Genomic DNA, 21,749 nt, shown 5'->3' with positions numbered 1-21,749 from the left:
TAGAAAACGGAAAAGTGCCCTTTGGGAGCCAGGACGACTCAGTTCTACTACGTGGCCTTGGACAAACCACAGGTCGGCCCCAGCCACCCCTTCACCATTTCCCAATTTGCAAGACGTGAGATTTTTGTTGAAGCTGGATGGGATCCTGCGGTGGAAAGGGGGGCAGGGGTTATAGGGCGTGTAAATTGGAGTAACAGAGTCATCGCAAACAAATAATCCCCAAGTCGTGTCATTTTACTTTCCTGAGTCCCATATCCACTACCCTAACTAACCCAAACCGCCAGCTCTCACTTGTCCCAGAATGATGACCTGCCCATAGAATGCCCTCAGTAAACAGGATTTCAGTGACTAGATAATCCCGATAAAACTCTCCTAGTCCGGAAACGTCCCAGGTCAAAGCCTCACATTGGCGGCTATTGCTCAGGGAGCTTCTGTAAGTGACTATCTCTAACAATGAAGCTCACTTTGCGGATCTCTTTTTGGGGCTCCCTCTGGGCTGATGTGACACTAACGCCCTCCTTTACCAGTTTATATTCCTATACCAGTTTATTTTTTTTATTTTTTTTAACATTTATTTATTTTTGAGACAGAGAGAGAGAGAGAGAGCATGAACAGGGGAGGGTCAGAGGAAGAGGGAGACATAGAATCTGAAACAGGCTCCAGGCTCTGAGCTGTCAGCACAGAGCCTGACGCGGGGCTCGAACCCACAGACCGCGAGATCATGATCTGAGCGGAAGTCAGACGCTTAACCGACTGAGCCACCCAGGCGCCCCAATTCCTATACCAGTTTATAGGCAACCTGGGCGTTGCGTGTCAAAGCCAAGCGCTCATCGATCTGAAAACTTGAGATCCAACCACCAGCTGCCACATTTCCAGCTTTATCCTACTTACTGTAATAGCAGGGTACCGGCTAGGTGCTTTGACTATCAATTCCAACAAATGAAACATCAATCTCAGCCCCCCTCACTAATTATTTTGGCAAGTTATTTAACCTGAGACTAATGTGGGTAATAGTCCTTACCACATAGGGTGATGTGAGGAGAAAATGAGAAGTTGGGAAAGTACTTGGCCCAATGCCTGGCATCCAGGAAATTCTCCATGGCATTTGGAGGCATTCAAATTATAACCGATAGCTGTTTATTTAGTACTATTTGCCAGGGCCTCTGCTGTGCTCTTTGCTTACTACACGTGGAAGATTTATTTATTTTCAGGTTGGAGATTTTTAAATGTTTATATATTGTTTTCTTTCTTTCTCTTTCTTTTTGAGACTATGCGATTGGGGTGGGGGGGGGGGGTTGGGTAGGGAGAGAGAGAGAATCCCACGCAGGCTCTGCACTGTCAGCACAGAGCCTGATGCGGGGCTGGAACCCACCAACAGTGAGATCATACCTGAGCAGAAACCAAGAGTCCGACGCTTTACCGACTGAGCCACCCAGGTGCCCCTTAAATATTTATTTTTAATTTAGAGTATAAGTTTCATGAGACAGGGATTCTTGCCTGTTTTGTTTCTAATCAAATTCCTACAACAATGTCCGGGATATGATAGGCACTGAGAAAATATTTGCTGACTTTATGAAATAAACAATGAACAACACAGTCCCTCACCCTATCTATCCCTACCCCGAAATTCCATTCCCTTGGGGCAAATTTTTCCAAATCTTCTTCCTAGAATCTTTCTGCACATTTCTAAATGACATATGTTCTCTTCATTTGTAGTTTCAGATATTTTAGCAACTGCTCTTCATTCACACATATACACGTCCAACTTCTCATAATTTCTGTCAGAGCACGGGTACCTGGCTGGCTCAGTCAATAGAGCATGCAACTCTTGATCTGGGGGTGGTGAGTTCAAGCCCTACATTTGGCCAAAAAAAATAAAACAAAATAAAATTTCTGTCAAAACAATATTGAACATCTACAATTCTGTAAATCTTATTTGTAGCTAAGCCACATAGGGTGCTATGATTACCTTTGTTTTGGGGTAATCAATCCAGGTTGGAGAAGGATGCGGGAAAAGATAAAACAGAGTAGATGTGTTTGAACAAAGGGTAATTTACACTTGGCACTAAATTAATACTTACACCAGAAAACTATGCATGTGAAAAACAAGGCAATTATTAAATACAGGGAACAATAAAAAAAGTACAATTGCCAAAACAGCAAAAACTAATATTTACTTTGTGCCTGGCACTATTCTAACATATGTGAAGCACCTGCAGAAAGCTTCATAATGCTTGCTTGCAATACAAGGAAAAGGAATTGAAGTTCTAGGTTCAGGTAGCGGCTAATTTTTTTTTTTTTAATGTTTATTTTTGAGAGAGAGAGAGACAGGTGTGAGCAGGGGAGGGCAGAGAGGGACAAACAGAATCCAATGCAGGCTCCAGGCTCTGAGCTGTCAGCACAGAGCCTGGCGCGGGGCTCTAACTCATGGTGAGATCATGACCTGAGCGAAGTTGGCGGTTCAACCAACTGAGCCACACAGGCCCCCCTGAGGCTGATTCTGATTCCAGCCTAGTTTGTGCCCTTGGTAAGTAGCTTTTTTTGTTTGTTTATTCATTTTTTGAGAGGGGGATGGAGGGTCGGGGAGAGACATAGAACCTGAAGTAGGCTCCAACCTCTGAGCTGTCACCACAGAGCTGGATGCAGGGGTTGATTTATGAGCTCTGAGCCAAAGTCAGACACTTAACTGACTGAGCCACCCAAAGACCCCTGGTAGGTAGCTTCTTGACCTTAAAACGTCAACTCTATGGACTGTTTCCCAAAAGACAACGCTGACTTTGCAGGACTGATGTAAGGATCAGAAGAGCTATTATGGCATGTAGAGTTTAGCACAATGCCTGGCCCATTTTAAGCCCCAATACAGAACAGCTGCTATTAAGAAGAGGGCATTTTCAACATGCTGTCAAGAAGGAAAACTCCAGTAAATCTAGTCCAAATGGACTTTTGTAGGGAAGAGTAGCAGACATACAAGTGCTTCTTTACAAAGAAAATATTATAATCAAAAGTGTGATTTCCCTTCTAAGAGGTCAGTTTCTAAGCAGTATAGTGCCTGTATCAAAACTAAAACTTCAGGGTACCTGGGTGGCTCAGTTGGTTAAGTGTCCAACTTCAGCTCAGGTTATGATCTCACTGTCTGTGGGTTTGAGCCCCGCATTTCAGGCTTTGTGCTGACAGCTCAGAGTCTGGAGCCTGCTTCAGACTCTGTGTCCCCCTCTCTCTCTGCCCCTCCTCCACTTGCACTCTGTCTCTCTCTCAAAAATAAGTAAACATTAAAAAAAATGTATTAAAAAAAACCCAACAACTAAAACTTCAGGGGTGCCTGGGTGGCTCAGTTGGTTAAGTGTCCGATTCTTGATTTGGGCTCAGGTCACCATCTCGTGGTTTGTGGGATTGAGCCCTGCCTCAGGCTCTGTGCTGATAATGCAGAGCCTGCTTGGGATTCTTTCTGCCCCGGCTCCACTCATGTGTGCACACGTGCTCTCTCTAAACATTAAGAAAAAAAAAAAAAAAGCCCTAAAACTTCAAGGGGGAAAAAAAATCACAGAATACATTTTATTTTACATCATATTCATTTTCCAAGTTACTAACATCCAAAAAGAATCCTTCTGGCAATAATAAAAATTTCCTGTTATACATATAACAGACCTTCTATATCAGCATTGTTCATTATAAAAATGTTCTGTTTGCATAGCCCAATACTAGCCATATAGGACTACTGAGGACTTGAAATGTGGCTAGTGCAACCAAGGAATTTTACATTTTTACAACTTTTGATTTAAATGTAAATAGCCACGTGTAGCTAGTGACTACCATATTAGGTCGGCTGTATGATTTGGTTGCTTAAATACCTGGGAAAATCTACATTAATACATACAACTTGTCTTAAGAGTTATTGTGCAGTTAATCATGTTTAATCAATGTCAGCTGTTAAAAATGATACAACAGCAAGCTTTAGCATAAGTATCTATAGGTATGCACTGTACTCAAATCTTGGTTTGGGATTAGGATATTAAAAGATCCATTCCATGTCTCTTACATTATGCAGCATAATTTTTAAAAAATCCAGTGATTCCTGAAACATAAATACCTAAGCAAAAATCAATCACCTCTTTTTCTTTTTTGATTTGTATGAAACAGCCACACCAACAGCTGACTAGCCTATTCTAGGACATCATGATGTCACTTAAGTCCTAGCCTTGACCAGGTGCTTAGGTGTGGGTTTATTCTGCTCTTCCCAACACAGGTGCTCCCTTAAAAAAAGCAGGGAGTATGTAGAAAACAAGTGGCCTGTTTTATAAAACTCTAAATTTATTCAAAGTGTTAAAAGAGTTCACTCTCCCCTCCAAAATACTTTACATTAAAAAAAAAAAAAATCAAAACTGTTTTCTATTTCCTCAGCCACTGTACAAGCTGCTGCTTCCCTTTCTGGGCACAAGCCTCTGCCCCCTTTCCCCTCCCTCCCTTCACTCTCAGTATTGCTTTAAATTTGTTTATAAAACCCTCCTTCCCCACTCCCCCCATGTCCTGCCCTGCAGATGTAGCTTCCTTTCCAGATTTCAGGCCCTTGGCTGCAGGTAAGGCATGTTGGATGGGCAGAATTCTCAGGCAATGCCTGAAGGGCAGAATGTTTTGTGCTTCTGGGAGAAAGGCTGATTGGCTTTTTTCTTGACCAAGTGAAGGATCATTGTTTTTTCTTCCCCGTGGACATCTGTTGAGGGCCAAATATTTGGCTTGGAGTTGCCCATGGCTGGGCAGCCCTGCCCAGTCTCCAGTTTTCCCCAGGCATAAGTCCATGACAGCTGGGTCTGACCACCATACCATTTGTCTGCCTGTGGATTGTGAAGGACAGAGGGTGGCACATGGCTACAGTAGGGCTTGATGAGCCCCCAACCTCTCAGAATGTGGGCACCAAATCCCCAGGGGAGGAATTTTTGGTTTTTGGCAGGCAAAACCAGGGTCAGCCAGGACCATGGGAGGTAGGGACGAGGGGGAAAGGTCTAACCACATAACTCTGGGGCGAGCAATGTTCCAGCTGCCAAAACCCCCTCCCCTCTTTCATTTCCCCCCTCCCCCTTCATCCTGTAGACTGTAGGATGACTCAGGAAAGGAGGACAGAAAAGAGGGAAAGGATTCTGTTCTGCTGATAGGAAAAAGGCAGATGACAGAGTACTCAGGGCTGGGGGAGGCCTGCTGGAATCTATAGTCATAGCTTCCCAGTTCCAGGAGGGGGGGTGGGTGGCGGGAGCCAGGCCCGCAGAGGCTTCATCAGCTCTGTTCCTTGTCCTTGACTAGTAAGACTGTGTGCTGGCCACCACTGGACACAGATAAGACCACACGGTTCTCCAGCTGTTTGCCTGTCATCTCCACAGGGCTCCAGGCATCCTCTTCCTGCCCCGTGCCCAGCTGGTAGTTGGTGCCCATGCCCCAGGCAAAAACACGACCTACAAGGGAGAGAAATGGGGGCAGCTGTCTCCAGGATTCCTAGCCCCACCTTTCTGTAGTGTGAGAAGCCTGGAACATGAGGGTGAATTTTGGCTTTGGCCTGTAGCAGCCTAGCAATGTCCCAGCCTCTAGTAGTTCAGGGAAGCTGAGAGAAGCCAAGGAGATCTCGGATTTAAAAAACAGCTTTGTCAACCAGAGACCACATTGCCAAAGACTTCTCCCTGCTCCTAGGAATGGCATTCAAGGTCCTACATGACTGGCCACTTCCCAACCCCTATACCACCCTCCATTCCAAGGACCTGTGGGACTGCTCTAGATGCTCCTGCACTTCAGATGCCTTCCATGCCCTCCATTGCTTATCATAAAGGACTGAACCTTTAAGGTGTAGTACAAGCTCCACTTCCTCAGGAACTCTTCCCAGATAATCCCAGGTCAAGCGCTTCTATCAGCTGCAGCCTTCTCAAGGTGCCCATTGCTGTCCCCCTCAGGCTTTGGTGACCACCTGGTTCACACTCTCCTCTGCTGTGCCTGCTATGACCCCAATGACTAAGCCTTCTTTCTCCTAGTAAAATTCTAAGTACAACTCTCTGGTTGTAAATAAAGAGGTCACCTTGGTGGAAAATGTAAAGAGAAGCCTGAGTTAGGAGTCTGGAGACCTGGATTCAAGTCCTACTGCCTATCTGGGCCTCAGTGACATATCCCCTTCCACTATTTTTCTATGCTACAAAACAAATCACCCTTATTAAAATAATTTGTTTACTCATTTTATGTCCATCAAAGTCAGAACTTCAGACAATCAGGAGAAAAGCAACGTCATCACAAACAGTGCTCTGTGTATCTCAGCTCTATTCAATGATGGACATCAGAGGCTGATGAACAGTTTGGTAAGAATCATGACCCCCCCAAGCCCCAACCACACCGAATGTGGGCAGCCCCACTCACCATCCTTGGTCACGGCATACCCTACGGAGGCCCCACAAGCTACTGAGGAAACAGCAGGGAGCCTGGAGATGAGGGTGGGTATGCTCTTCTCCTCAGCACCCTCCCCAAGGCCCAGCCGCCCATACTCAGCGCGACCCAGGCTGTATGCTTTTCCTGTGGGAAGAGGGGAGAGATAAAGAGTACCAGAGGGCTTGTTCCAGGTAGGCCAGTTGAGTTCCCGTATCTGTGGGAGCTGGTCCCCACTCCCAGGGTGGTAAAAATGTCTGCAGTATATTCCAGTTCTGGGGAGTCCTGATAGAGCCCCCACAGGACCCCACTGAACTCATTCATACCTGGAGGGGTGCCAGGACTCTGAGGGATGGGGGTGGCCCTCATGGACCCACATCTGATCCAACCCATGGAGCAGGCCCAGGTTCCATATCTTACTGGGCTTATGCCCAAGGAACACTCCACCCTCAGCCCAGAGGTCCCACCTTCTGAATCCATGCAGACTGTATGATGCTGGCCACCAGAGAAGCCCACCCAGGACTTGGTAGAGTTCTTGAAGGATGTCAAGTTTTGGGGTACAAAGCAAGATTCTGTGCCTGGGGTTCCTGGGAAGAAAAGGCCAGGATAGAGCTGTCAAGGGTGAAGCTGTCCAAGGAGCTGTCCTCCTTCATTCCCTCACGCAGTGAGGTCGCCTCCCCCCGCAACAAACACGAAGATATGGATATTTTCACTTTACAGTGACAAAAATATGGCTCTGAGGGGTTAGCTGACCCCATCAAGAGCAAGCAATCAATAAGTGAAGCCAGGATTTGAACCCAAGTCACTCTGGGGTATGCTAGATGCTAGGCTTGGGACTCACCAAGCTGATGATAGTTGGAGAGGCCAAATCCATATACATGACCCTCGCAGGAGATGGCAAAAGTGAAGTAGGCACCACAGAAGGCATCCTGGAATCTCACGTGACCCCGGCTTCCTCTGGATTTCAGCATCACACACTTGGGGACCAAGAGTCGTTCTGTAGGCAGAGAGGCAAGGGTCAGTGGCAGACACACACAGCTTCTCTGTCTGCCCTGTGCTTTTTCCCCATTACTATAGCCCTTGGAGGGAGACTAAGCAGGCATTCTTCTCCCTATTAAGCAGAAGAGGAAACTGAGGCCATGAGAGTACAAGTGCCTCACTCAGTCTCCCAGAGCCTTAAGAGGTTAACATTTACATGGAACTTACCACGTGCCAAACATTCTTCTATGTTAGCTCATTTAACTTCACCACAACCCAATGAAGTAGGTTTAGAGATGAGGAAACTGTGTCCAGAGTCCCACAGCCAATAGGCAGCAGAACCACAATTCAAATCCAGGGTAGTACGGCTCTAGAGTCAGAGTTCTTAACTACCAGGTTAAGGTCTATCTGATGCAAGCCTAAAGACCGTTAGGGAATCGCTCTTGCCTCTGACCTTCACCAGGGGGTGGCTTGCCAAGCTGCCCCGCCAGAGGGACCTAAGCCACCTACCAAGGCCCTGCCGGCCACCACGGTTGGCAAATAATTCAGGCACACGGCCCAGCTGGCCCTGCTCCCCGCAGCCCAAAGTGTAGAGGTCACCATCAGCTGTCAGCATCACCAAGTGGTCATTTCCTGAGGGGGAGAGGAAGGCAGAGGATGCAGGGCTTGTCTGTAGGGCCCAGGGCTAGGCCAGCCACGGAACAAGGTTCTCCAACTCCTGCCTAGAGCGAGTACCCCCAGACTCACCTGAGGCCACCTTCACTACAGGCATTGTCAGCTGCACTTGCACAGGTACCATGCTCTTCTTCATGGGCTCCAAGAGTCCAATCACACCATTATTGTCCTGGAAGGTAGGGCAGAGCACTTACCAGCCAGTCGTGCCTGCCCCATACCAGTCAGGTCCAGGCTTGCAGGCAACCACAGAGCTGTCTGGTGAAGGACACTGGTGCCAGATGGGGATGAAGAGGTGGGCAGGAGCCGGGACAAATAATGAAATACTTAATGAATGAAATAGTATGTGGCTTGGGATTTGCATTAAAATAACAAAGGATTGGGGTGGTAGGGTGGATGGGAGTAGAGAGGAAACAAGTTTGGCCACAAATTGATGACTACAGAGGCGAGTAGATGGGTGTTCAATGTTATTTTTCTGATCACTTTTATGTGTTTGAAATTCTCCATAAAAATTTTTAAAAACAGTCCTGATGAAGAAACACCTTAGCAGATTCCTTTATTTTTAACACTTCAAAATAAACACCAAAGTACCAAAACAACTTTAACGCTGACTTTGTGTAAACTGCACTCCCTTGCCTTCAAAATTCTGAGATGTGACAATCTTTCCCACGCACCCCAAAACCCCTGACAGATGTAGGAGATGGCTGGGGAGGAGAGAGGTTGAAGGAGAAGGGTAAGGAGAGTAAGCTTCCTGGATTAGCCTCAGCTTAAAGGCATCCTTGATCCACCCTTTCCCAAGATACACATTTCATAGTGTAGATTCAAGGTAAATGTGGACAGGCCTGGATGAAAAGACATGGGTCTGGGCCCAAGCTCTGCCTCTGGGCCTTGATTTCCCCACCATTACATACACGAGGGAGGTAGAGATGGATTATCACTGGGGCCTCACCAGTTAATTCAGCCAGCCAACCCCCATGCAGTTCTCTAGACCCAGTCTTACCCTGAAGGAGCCCCAGAGGAAAACTCGGCCATCCTCAGTGAGGGCTGCTGTGTGACTGTCTCCTGCCGACACCTGTACCACTTTCTCTTGTAGCTCCACTTTCCCGGGAACCATCTCTGAGCCCTCTACTGATGTGTCCCTTCCCAGGGCACCCTCATCATTGCAGCCGAAGGAGTAGACCTGTGGCCAAGAAGCCTTCATTAGTGCAAGGTCTGGCCTCAGTCCATTCTCGTTTAGGCCACTCCCTGCTCAGCTAGCCAGCACCATTGCCACAGAGTAACTTTTGTGGCTCAAGGTTCCTTCTCCGAACCCCCAAGCCCAGGCCCTGTCCAACCCTGTGCCACCCACCCCAACCTACCTGGCCGCTTTTGCTTAGACACACGGTATGCATGCCCCCAGCCTCAGCCTGCACAATGTCCTCCGGAATGGGCACCAGGGCTGGCTTCTTCCTTTCCATCACATTCTCGCCCAGCCCCAGCTGGCCCACATCGCCCTGGCCCAGTGTCAGCACCATGCCTGGTTCTGTGCTGTGGGACCTATGTGAGACTGAGGGGTGAAGAAGACAGCTCTTGAGTGTGCAAGATGACAGAGGAAAGGAGGAGTCATTCTTTCTCCACTGCATGGGCTCTGGGATCACAAAAACCTGGGTTCAAGTCCCTGCTCTGCCACAGACCAGTAATATGACTTTTCTAATAAGCCTAAATTTCCTCATCTCTGATATGTGAATAGCAAAAATAACTATGTCACAGGGTTTTTGTGAAAACTAAAAACTGAGCACATTATTAATATGAGGGAGGAAATGTTAACAAGACACTCAATATTGTGAAATGAATCTTGGTGGGCAAGAGAAGAAGGAGGATACAGATAGTCTTCCCAAATAGCTCCAAGTTCTCAGTTAGGAGTCACTGTGCCAACGAGGATTCACATAATGTCTACCCTTTCCTGACTGCTTACTCTACTAATGTGACATTGCTTTGTAGTCCCCTAAATTATGCTACAGACCTTCCATATTAGGATCCTTTTTTATAGGAAAGGAAACAGAGACTCAGAAAGGTTAAATACCTTCCCAGTGTCACAAATCTAATAAATAGTAAAGTCTGCACTGAAACCAAGGGAACCTACATGGGTCAGAGCATCGTTCCTAGCCTCCATGATCTGGCTGCGACTAACTCCCACACATATTCACACCCAACCCTTCCGCGCCTATCTGGGAACAAACAGGCAGCAGAAGAGGAAGGGGCGGGAGTAAGACATAAGACAGACATTTGCAAAAAGGTACAAGCCAACCAGCGGGCAGCAATGGGCCATCTGCTGCCCAATGACGGTCGCCCACGGCCCCGGACAATCTATGGCGTCCAGACCCTCCCTCCGGGGGTGTGACCACAGCTGCCAGGGCCGCTATGGCTGCGCAGAGGGTGCCCTGGGCAGGGAGCCACCTGGTCGGGTTTTCTGGTCAGGAGGGCTCGGCCCGTGGGCACCTGGAACACGACGGGAGGCAGCGGCCCTCACTGCCTGGTTACGAGGGTCTGCAAAAGACAGACACTGTCTAAGTGTGGGTCCACACTATCCCCTCCCAGATTGGGGTTGGATTGCTCTCCTCACTGTCTCTCTCCAGGGTCCCAGGAAAGGAAACCACAACTACCTTCCTCAAATGCGACCAGGACATTATCTCATTTTCCTCTTAACAGCCCAGCGAGATTGGTGCTGAGCTGTTGTATGAATCAGGTAATTCAAGCTCAGCGATGTTAAGTGACTTAACCAAAGCTACACGACTGCAAAGTGGCAGAGCCTGGACTTGAACCTACTTCTGGAAGTCAGTGGTCCTAGCCCTGGTGCATTACTGCCGGGAGCAAAGTGCTAGGGTCTCACACCACCCCCCCACCCCCTCCCAGTACTACCTGAGTGCTTGTAGACAAGTCTCTGCTGCTTTAGGAGTCTCAGAGGGTGGGATTCAGTAAGCTACAAGAGACTCCACCTGGGTGGAGTTCTTGGGCTTCCAGGTCCCTCAGCTCCAGAGGTCAGGGAGGAAGGAGCCCAGTCCCAGAATATGGGGGCTCCAAGAGGCTACCCATTCAGAGATAGAGGCCAAAGCCAACTTACCCTTCACCTTCTTGCTTTTGGGGAGAGCATCCTCTGGAGGTGACCTTCTCTTAGCTATACGCTTGGGTGGCATCCTTTCCTGAAAAACCCAGGCAAATACTCCATTTCATTCATGGCAATCATTTACCTGCTCTCACTAGGTAACCCTAAAAAAGGTAAGAGGGATTCCAGCCATTCCATTTCTCAGAATTTATCTGAGAAGAATGGTAACAGAATAATGGATACATTCCAAGATTAAGTTCCATAAATATTCTCTACTGTATTTGTCATAACATTAAAAAGGAAAATGGAGCAACCCATGTACTCAATAGTAGGAGCTGGAAAGTACGTGGTATATTTATAATAGAATGGTATGAAGCCATTAAAAGTGATGCTTTCAGAGAGTTATTTACTGAATCGGAAGATGCTCACCATTGCCAAATAATATAAGTAGACTGAAAAAGCACTTCATCATCCCATTAAAAAATGTATACATGTGTAAAAATATGTGTAGAAAACTGTGTGGAAAGAAGTACGTTCATGATTAACAATGGTAGCCTCTGGAAAATGGGATTATAGACACATAATTTTTTTCTTTTTGTACCTTCCTATATTATCTAAGATATCTAACAACATTACATGTATTTTTTTTTATTTTTTTATTACAAAAAATTAAAACCTTTAAGAACATCAAACAAAGTATCTGTCATAGCTCTCCCTCAACCTTGAGATACCACTAGTAACTCTGGCGAAGCACTACTGTTATCAGACCCTCCCATCCACAAAAAAGCACGATTCTCATTAAATAAAACCAAACCAGACCATTTGTGCCCTTTGATCCAAAAGTCCCATTCCTGCAAGGAACGTGGCCTTCCTAAACAGTCCAATAATAAATAAACACTGTGTACATGCTCACCAGGTATTAGAGAAAGGGGAAAGGAAACCACTTATAAGTTACGAGAAAGGTTCCATCCAGGGCAGCTAAGGTTCCATCCAGGGCAGCTACGAGCCTCAGCCCCAAACCCCTCCTGCCTTTAGCTGCTGCTGTCCTGCAATGTTCTCCCTGTCTTCCTCAAGGCTGCTGAGAACAGAGACATTTTCCCCAGCTCTCTCAATTCCAATCCAGCCTAAACGGTGTCCAAAGCCTCCTTCCTCCACACACCCAGCCCCGGAAATAAATCTTCATTGAGCCCTGGTCTTTAAGCTTGTGAAAAGAAGTCAAATTGTCTAAGCCTGGAGCTCCTGAAACCAGAATTGTAAACCCTCTGGCAGGGGCCAGGGCACTTTAGAGCTATCCTGATGTAGAAATAATATAGCTTGTGCTTGACCTTAGGCAAAATTACTTAATCGCTTCATGAATCAGTTTCTTCCTCAGTAAAACAGGGATAATAATAGTACCTACATCTTTGTTACATAGGATTAAATGAGCTAATATTGTAAATGTAATAAATTAGTATCAGTATTACAACATTCAGGGCCTGTCCCAGGTAATGCCTGAGAATAGCTCTAAGCTAATCTAACCCACCTCTCCTCCATTTTGTAGATAAGGGATGAGACTCTACCCAACACTAAAAATGGAATGAGAACTCCAGAGTCCTTCTCAGGCTCAGCTGTGGCCCTAACCAGCACCCTGCACCTCCCTTCCCCCCCACCCCAATGTCTTTCTTCCAGTAGGTCCTAGAGCCTCAGCCCCTCCAGCTCCCTATTGCAGAGTAATGAACACAGGCCAATGGCCTCTTGAATTTCCAGGCACTTTCCTGCTAACTATCCTGGGGCAGAACAAAGGACTGAAGATGAGGAAGTAGCCAAAGGTTTAGAATTCTCCAAGCCAGTGTAGGCTGAGCCTCGGCAGGCTGAGCTGCTTCTACAGGTTGTGACTGGCCCAGTTCTGACTCTGATGAGGTGGCAGTTCTGAGCGTCACCCAACTTTTATTCCCTTGGGGTGTGATTCCCCCTCTTGGGGTGGGACTCCTCCTCTCCAACCCACCTCTTTAAGACCCCTCTTACCATGCTAAAAATGCACATTCTCGGGGATTAGAGGGAATTGGATTCACCTGCCAGGGCTGTGGCTTGTTCACCCCAGCTTTTGTGGCCATGGTTAGCCAGCAGCCTTGACCTCTCTGAGTTGTACCCTCATCTGTCAAGGGGAATGCAATGACTTCTCAGGGCTGCCCTCAAAACTGAATGAAATATCTGTTTTCAGTGCTAAGCACACAGTAAGTACTCAATACATGGCAGCGTTTATTCATTTGTTCCACAAATATTCATTAAGTGCCTATCACCACTGTTTGGTTTTGGGTCAGGTGTAGCAAGGAAAAGGGGACTACCCCTCTCCCTATTCCCATGAAGCTTACACTGTAGTATGGAAGACACATTACAGATGATGCTGAGTGAAGGATAAGGAGATACAGTAAGAGATCACTTGGGGGGACACAACAATGTGAGTGTACTTAACACTGAGCTATATGCTTAAAAATGGTTAAAATGGTAAATTTTATGTTTGTGTTACCACACTAAAAAAATAAAATGCCTTGGGGTAGGGGAATAGAGTGGTCGGAGGGGATGACATTTAAGCTAAGACCTGAAATATGAGAGAAAGACAGTAGGGCAAGACCATGACGAAAGTGGTCTGCTAAATGGCGTGTTTGGGAACGTGGGGAGACCAGTGCAGCTTCAGCTGGAGAGCAACTGGTCAGACAACATGAGGAGAGCAGGAGCTGGATCATGCAACACCTTGTAGGGAACACAGAAAAATTTTAAGAAAGTCTTCATCAGATTTACATTCTTAAATGGCTGTTCTGGCTACTGGAAAGAAAATGGAATGGACTGGAAGAGGAGGCTACTGCAGGCATCCAAAGGAGAGACGATGGTGACTTGATTTGGTCTGTCTGAGGTAATAGAGAAAAAGGAGACAAAACTGATCAACTTAGACAAATTCGATGTGTGGATTAGATGTGCAGAGTGAGGGAGAGGGAGAGATCCAGAATGACCTTCTTCATCCTAAAAAAAATCCAGAGGATCCCAGGCAGGCCTCCCCAGAATCTCCCTATGAGCTTGGCCAAACACAAGGACTCCTAGGCATTGGGTTAAATGACTAGGAGGCCGGTATGGGGCGCCTGGCTGGCTCAGTCAGTGCAGTGTGTGACTCCTGATCCCAGGGTTTATGAGTTGGAGCTCCACACTGGGTAGAGATTACTTAAAAATAAAATCTTAAAAGAAAATGACTAGGAGGATGGTAGACTTCTATTAGTGAGATAGAGAACACTGGGGGACAAACAGGAGAGAAGAGACTGAGAAGACCATTTCTCCAGGTGTTTTCCTGAAGCTTGAAGTCGTTGGGAGCCAACGAGAGATGTGAAGTATGCAGAGCTGGGTGGGTGAAGGGGTGTGGGATAGAACAGGTATCCCTTGTTTCAGGTAGGCAACTTGGATCCCTGGCCAAGCCGGCAGCCAGCTGAGTGTGTCCAGGGCTCTATCCTGCTAAAGGCGAATCTCCCATCAGTTCATCAAAATGACTTGTAGAGGTTAGCTGTGCCACAGACGGAGACCGTGTAACAGGATGGAAGAGTACTCACAACAAGAAGTGAAGTGAAAGCACACGGAAGAGAATTATGTCAGCATACTGGCACTGACGCTGGGTTGACCTGTAGGCAAGGCCTGAAGTGCAGACAGAAAAATAAATGAGGTGGTTGGTATCATGGGGGCACTAACAAAAAACATGTGTTACTGTGGGTTGGAACCCAGTGAACATCTCCTTAGACACCTGTGTTTTGGCTAAAATTGTGGGGCATCTCACTGCAAGCTATGAACATTGATCCTATTTTACAGACGAGGAAGCTGAGGCTCAGAAAGGTAAAGTATCTCACCCAAGACTGGAAGAGGAAGTGAACGTCTCAACCAAGTTGGTCAGACTCCAAAGCTGGTGTCCTTTCCAACTTCCTCCCCAATGTTCCCCAGTCTCTCAGCCTGCCTGGGAACTATCTCTCATACCTTCTCCCCAAGAAAAGACAGCAACTTGGCTCTGGTCTTCCTGATACCTACCCCATCCCATTCCAGAAGTCATTCATGATCTTTCTAAACCTCAAACCTGAAACAAGGTGCTTCTTTGCTCAGACTCCCCACTGGCTCCTTCTGCCTGGAAGATAAAGCCCACATTTTCTAGCCTGGTACGGAAGGCTCCAGACTCTGGTACTGACATAACTTTTGGCCTATCCCTTTTCTGTCACAATCTCCTTACTCTTCCCACACAATCTTAGACTGCTTATTGTTCTCTCTGTCCATTTGCATCTCTATACCTTCCCACCCCTTATCCTACTAGAAGAATGTCTAGTCAGTCCCAAAGTCACCTCCACTGGTAAATCTTCCAGATCTCTCCCCTCATCCCAAAGGAATCATTCTCTCCCAGAGAAACGGGACAGACTTTTGGATCTGGATCGTAATTACTCTAATTTACATGTCTGTCCATCATACCAACCTACTCCTTAAAACGTGAGCCACTCTGGGGCACTGGCCGCTCCTATCGTCTGTATGCCAACAATCTTTTACTCCTCACAAGATGAGGAAGGACTATCACTTCTAATTCAGTTGCTGCACCTGAGGCTCAGAGAAATAAATTTACTTGCCTAAATTCATACAGTCAGTAAAAGAGAGTCAGGAATAGACCTCAGGTATATATGACTGATTAAAAAAACCCACAAAAACAAACAAAGAAACACATCAGCCAAAGGCAGACCATGATCCAGGCAAGGTTGGAGGCAGCCCAGGCAGGCCTCCCCAGGAGCCCCCCATGAGCTTGGCCAAACACAATGAGTGAGGGCTGAAGCTACCTAAGAGGGAGAGGACAGTGAGATAAGAGAGGAGACACTGAAGCAGCTTGGGTCTCACAGGGTGGGCCAGGTGGGTGCTGGACCCACTGAAAAATGCGGGGAAGGACAGACCTGGGTTCTCTCTGAGCCTAAAAATTTCTGCCTCTCAGATGGAGGTCTCTAGGTATAGCAGAATGCTGTCGTGAGCAATCCTGGAAGCAGGGCAGGGGATGAGAGAGCACCTTCTAAAAGGTGGAGCCCTGGGGGCACCTGGCTGGCTCAGTGTGAGGAGCATGCAATTCTTGATCTCGGGGTCACGAGTTCAAGCCCCATATTGGGCCTAGAGCTTAAAGAAATAAGTAAACAGGGGTGCCTGGGTGGCTTAGTCGGTTGAGTGTCCGACTTCAGCTCAGGTCACGATCTTACGGCTCGTGAGTTCGAGCCCCACGTCGGGCTCTGTGCTGACAGCTTGGAGCCTTGAGTCTGCTTCAGATTCTATGTCTCCTTCTCTCTCTGCTCCTCCCCCATTCATGCTCTATCTCAAAAATAAATAAATGTTAAAAAATTAAAAAAAATAAGTAAACAAACAAACAATAAACTTTTTTCAAGGTGGAGTCCTTCACATCCTCTACTACACAAATCAGTTCTTTGTATGGACACCCTCTCTAACTGCTCTGGGTGTGTTTTCTTAATCACACAGTAAGTGTCTCGACTAGGAATAAGCAGCAATCTTTTGTCCCTACCCTAAACCCCCCTAACAAACACAGCTTCCATCCTCAGCAGCTTACAGTCGGGGAGAAGAGTGAGACACAGTCACAAAAGAGTAAGGTCAGATATAGAGTCAACTTCCACTAATAGGCATCTATGATGCCTGGAATGCTCACACCTGCCCCCTGAGGTAAGTGTGATCACCCTGGTTTTACAGAGAAAAAAGTTGTGCCCCAGGCCACACAGGTGGGGTGAGATCCCAGGTCTCTTGACCACTTCCCATCAACACCAGAGCATCCCCCTTCCTCCTCTTCCCCTTTCTCCCTGGGCTTCAGTTTCCTCAGGTGGTGAACGAAGGTATACCAGACTAGACAGTCTACCAGGGGCCTGGTGTTCTGCTGTGACCTTCTATGACCCCTCCACAGCCTGGTTTCTGCAAAGAAAGATAGAGCCCTCTCTGACCACAGCAGCTGTCCCTGCCACCACCCCTACTTCCTCACTTGCCTGCCAGACTCAGAAGCTTAAGAATCTCTTTGTAAGAAAGTTCCCCAGGAAGAAAGGGAGGAGAGAGTCTCATCTGTCAACAAATACTTGCTGAGCTCCTATGTGCCAGCCACAGAGCTGATACACTTCACTCCAGGAGTTCACCAGAGGAGCCCCCTTGCATGCAGAGGTATCCTGGGGAAAAGGGACCTCAGCTTCCACCGGATGTTAGAATCACTGCTTTATGAAAAATACAGGATATAAGTAATTCTCACCATACACCTCTTACCTTCATTTTACAGATAAGGAAACTAATGCCCAAGGAGACGGAGGGGGGGGGCCCAAGGGTACCTAACCAATAAGCTACAAAGCTGAACAGTATTCCTGCTCTTGGGATGTCTTTGTGACAAAAGCATGGTGAACTCCTAATTCCATCTTTCCAGACCCATTCTGATGCCCTTCTTGGGTGACCCCCTCCCTGCCTCCTCCACCCTCACCCAGTGTTTCTTGGTCTTGCATGCCAGACCTCTCGATACCCGGTCCTTGCCATATTATCTTGTTACTCCTTTCTTTGTACCCCACACTGAAACATCTATGGTATTTCTGACCCCAACACTCACCTTTACCTTCGTGCCTCTCCATGCCCCTGGCTGGATGGCACTAACCCCCCCACCTCTGTGGGCTGAATAACTCCACTGTCCTTGAAAACCCCATCCAAGAGTCATCTCACCCGGAAAGCCATCCGGACCCTCCTGGGCAGGGTTGGGTGACCCCCTCAAGAGTTTCCATACCTCTCCATACGTTCGACTTCTGCCAGGACACTCAAGTTACACTTGGTTGGAGCACCTCAATTACCATCTGATGAATGAATGACTTGCCAGCAGCAGCGCCGCTGGGTCCACGGACATACGTGGGTGACACACTGGACCTTAACCGAGGCCCCCACAGGGGTCTCCCCAAGGAGACCAGGGGCCACACGGGGCCCTTCTCACCATTGTTCCTCAGCCCTGCCAGCGCGGCACGAAGTAGACAGTAAAAATCAGTTGACAGCTGAGTTGATGCGGGGTTCACAGCACACCTCTCCAAGGCTCAACAGTCTTCCTCTGGGTGCCTGGTGACGCTGACTTCTTGCCCTGCAGAAGACCCTCGCCAGCCTATACCTCGCGCTCCTAAGGCACACACTCTCCGGGCAGGATCCCCCCCCGCGCCCCGCTGCTCTGCCAATCGCATCCTCGGGACGAATGCTGGACAAAACCACTTTCCCCTCTCCGGAAGCGCAGCCGGGGCTGCCGGTCCCGGGCCGCGAGCGCGCGGGTCTGCGCCCTGCGGGGTCACGGCGGCCGCGCGCACCCGGCCTGCCGCGCTCGGGCCGTTTGAATCTCCCGCCCGCGCGGGCGCCGCGGGCGGACGAGAGAGGCGCGGCGGCAGAGGGGCCGCGCGGCCCTCGCTCGAGCCAGGCGGGGCCGGGCCGGCTCCAGGGCGCCCCGCGGGGCCGGGGACCCGCGCGCCTGCTCCCGCGCCTTCCTGCCGCCCGGCTTCACGTGGGGCCGGCGCCGCCGACACGAGCGCGCGGGCGACGGCCCCGGCCTGCCAGGGCTCCTGCTGTGGCCGTCCGGGGTGCAACCTTCCGCCCGGACCCTCCGCCCCGACCCTCCGCCCGTGACGGGTGCGACCTACCTCGCTGCAGGTCCGCCACAAGCAACTCCTCCGCCCGCCTGCCCGGCCGCGAACTGCCCCAGAGCATGCGCTCTGCAGGCCTCCGGCCCCGACCCCGGGCCAGAAAGAAAAACAAAGAGCCCGGCGGCCCCTGGCGGCCGCTCCGGGAAGTGCAAGTGGCGCGCTCGGGCTAGAGCGCTCCCGACCAGGCTCTCTCCGCCCTGGCCCCGGTACAATGGGTGTGTATTTTGGAGACTCCAAATCCGGACCGGTGGACTGACAACCAGAAACTACTTGAAACCGGGGTTTCAAGTTTGGGAAGATCTTGTGGGGCAGAGACTGCACGGAGAAGATACTGATACTGCTTTCAAAAGGGTCTCCGTCAGAGAAAGATGAGAAGAAATCAGACCATCAACAACTACACAGGGCCATGACGTGGGTATGGACAGGGGCATCTGGCTCAGCCTGGGGCTTAAGAAAGGCTTTCCAAGGTAAGGCTAAGAGGGCAGAGCATCTAGGACGCATCCCTTGCGAAGACAGGGAGCGATGAGAGAGTAGAGTGGTTGTGGGAAACTGCCAAGATGTGACTGGGGCAGAGGGTGCCTATGGGAGTGAGCAGAGAACACTAGAGAGCAAGGGTCAGATCATGATGCAGCGCCTAGTGTATCCAAGGAGTACAGCTTTTATCCTGAGGCAGTGAAGAACTAGGGAAGGGATTTGAGCATGGGAGTGACACGAGCAGAATTTGTTTTAGAGCAAAATGGAGAATGGACTTGGCAGAAGGAGAAACCGAGAGTGGGGGGAGCAAGAGAAGTGAGGGAGACCAGCGAAGAAAGAATGTGGGGCTATGAATTGGGGTTGGGAGCTGGAGATGGAAAATAGGCACCAAGCTGACTATGCTCTCTTAATACACTCCTTCTTCAGTGGATACAAACAGTTCAAGATTCCAGATGTTCCCTAAGGTGACTTCTCAGGCCATTTGATTGTGTCTGGAGGGTTTCTGAGGTCAGGACAGGGACCTCTGCAGAAGGGTATTTTCTCCATTTCGTGTTGATTCTGACTCTGAAAGTCATTCAATCATACCTGAACTCTAGATGGATACTTTTGGTGAGTATTTACCAACTGAATTTCTCCTACTATGCAGAACCCATCCCAAAGGACTCCCCATATTCAGGGTCTCTTACCTCTCCAAATTTACCTCTGCCTCCATCATGGACTCCTCTTTTAGATGATATACTGTGCGATTTCTCCAAGTTTTAACCCTGGATGTTTGATCTCTCTCTGCTTTCTTCTTCCAAGATCTTACTCATTCCCATGGCTTAATGTAATTATAAAAATGATTATTATCACCCATTTTGTAAAACTGTTTACTTTGTTAATTACAGAAACACATCCACCCATGTCCATGAGCTCATTTGTTCCTTACAAAACCTCACGGTAGTTGGAAAATGAGAAAAATGAGATTCAAAGGTGAGGCAAGTTCTCTGGGGTCAGCACACAAGTGGTAAAGGGGACCAGAGCTCTTGTTCAGCCTGGAGCCATCATCTTTTAACTGAGAGGGCAGTCCATTTGGTCTGGTTCTGACCTCCACCCTAAGTTTCAGCTATCTCTTCCCAGAAGACCCCACACCTAAAATAAAACATGTTATGTACGCATCTAGACCTCTCCCCCCCGCCCCCCACTTCATCCTTACAGCCAAGAGTAAGGTTCTCTGAGAAGTAAAGATTCAATCCTTAACTTATTTTCTGATTCTTCCCTCTTCTCTCCTCTTCATGTTTCGGTTGCTGCCCCTCTAGTCTAAAGCACCACCCTCCTGGCCTCTGCTCCTGCCTCACATCCCTTCCCCTCCATTTTGTTCCACCTAGATCCCCATTAGTCACCCTAAATCATGGCTCTGAGAACTTGCCCTGCATACAAATCTTTAAAGACTCGGGTATTTCTTCAGTGCTGTACTCGGAGCACCAGGCAACAATTGCCCCAAGCTGTTGACTTCCCACTCTCTCCTTAGCCTCTGCACTGTACTCTGAAGGTGCCCATGTTCATTCTACCTTCTCACCTTTATTGGGGCTGTTTCCCCTACCAAGTGTCTTTCTTCCTGCCTTGCTGAGCTCTTGATATAACTTAAGGCTCAATTCAGGCCCCATCTCTGTGAAGACTTCCTTGACCCCACTTATCTTTTCCTATTCTGAGCCGAAATATTAATTTTAATTATTTTTTACATTTTATCATTTATTTCACTTATTGCACACAAACCATAATAAGAACAATCAATTGAACCTGGCCCAGAACTGGCTCAAATGATAGAAGTGAAGGACACTGAAAGTTATTATAACTGTATTCCATATGCATAAAAGTTAAGTAGAGATATGGAAGATATAAAAAGACCCAAAGTGAATTTCTTGACAATATCTAAGATTGTAAATACACTGGATGTGATTAACAATAGATTAGATATTGTGGAAACAACGATTAGTACACGTTAGGGCACAGCAATAGAAATTATCCAAAATGAGACACAGACAAAAAAGAATTTAAAAAAATTGAAAATAGCATTAGTGAGGTATGGAATAACTTTAAGTGGCCAAATATACAGGAAAGCAAGGAGGATCTGGGGACAGAAAATATATGAAGAAATGACAGCTTAAAAATGTGTAAACTATGAACCTACAGATCTGTAATAGTTATTTTTTTTTAATGTTTATTTATTTTGAGAGAGTGAGCACACAAGGGAGGGGCAGAGAGAGACAGAGAAAGAGAATCCCAAGTGAGATCATGACCTGAGCCAAAATCAAGAGTTGGAGGCTTAACTGACTCAGCCACCCAAACGCCCCATGATAGTTAGTTGTATATGTCAACTTGGCTAGGCTATGATGCCCAGCTGTTTCGTTAAATGCCAGTCTAGATGTTGTTGTGATGGTATTTTTAAGAGATGATAACCTTTAAATCAGTAGACTTTAAGGAAAGCAGATTACCTCCTA

The 21,749-nt window shown here is 47.9% G+C and overlaps 1 protein-coding gene and 1 non-coding gene across 11 annotated transcripts; both read right to left on the bottom strand.

Moving 5' to 3' along the window:
- Positions 1-683: 683 nt before the first annotated feature.
- Positions 684-768, bottom strand: TRNAG-UCC (transfer RNA glycine (anticodon UCC)). The gene has a single exon. It is a non-coding gene; the product is annotated as a tRNA-Gly (tRNA).
- Positions 769-5,118: 4,350 nt separating this feature from the next.
- RCC1 (regulator of chromosome condensation 1) lies at positions 5,119-20,089 on the bottom strand. Of its 10 annotated transcripts, XM_027059907.2 has the most exons (12): positions 19,956-20,089; positions 12,071-12,200; positions 11,141-11,219; positions 10,477-10,566; positions 9,399-9,586; positions 9,041-9,220; positions 8,116-8,212; positions 7,879-8,001; positions 7,232-7,387; positions 6,858-6,977; positions 6,385-6,537; positions 5,119-5,441 (listed from the first exon to the last, which is right to left on the bottom strand). In XM_027059907.2, exons 3-12 carry the CDS (start codon positions 11,211-11,213, stop codon positions 5,266-5,268), a joined length of 1,356 nt encoding a protein of 451 aa, XP_026915708.1. In that variant the 5' UTR covers positions 11,214-11,219; positions 12,071-12,200; positions 19,956-20,089; the 3' UTR covers positions 5,119-5,265. The 10 variants fall into 10 exon arrangements, with proteins under 10 accessions (XP_026915708.1, XP_026915713.1, XP_014922462.1 ...); XM_027059912.2 differs by lacking the exon at positions 10,477-10,566; XM_015066976.3 differs by lacking the exon at positions 12,071-12,200.
- Between the last annotated feature and the right edge of the window lie 1,660 nt (positions 20,090-21,749).

This window comes from Acinonyx jubatus, chromosome C1 (assembly GCF_027475565.1).
Source record: "Acinonyx jubatus isolate Ajub_Pintada_27869175 chromosome C1, VMU_Ajub_asm_v1.0, whole genome shotgun sequence".
In the NCBI taxonomy this organism is placed as follows: Eukaryota; Metazoa; Chordata; class Mammalia; order Carnivora; family Felidae; genus Acinonyx; species Acinonyx jubatus.
Note: the sequence above shows the minus strand (reverse complement) of the source record. Positions and strands in the feature narration are given on the sequence as shown.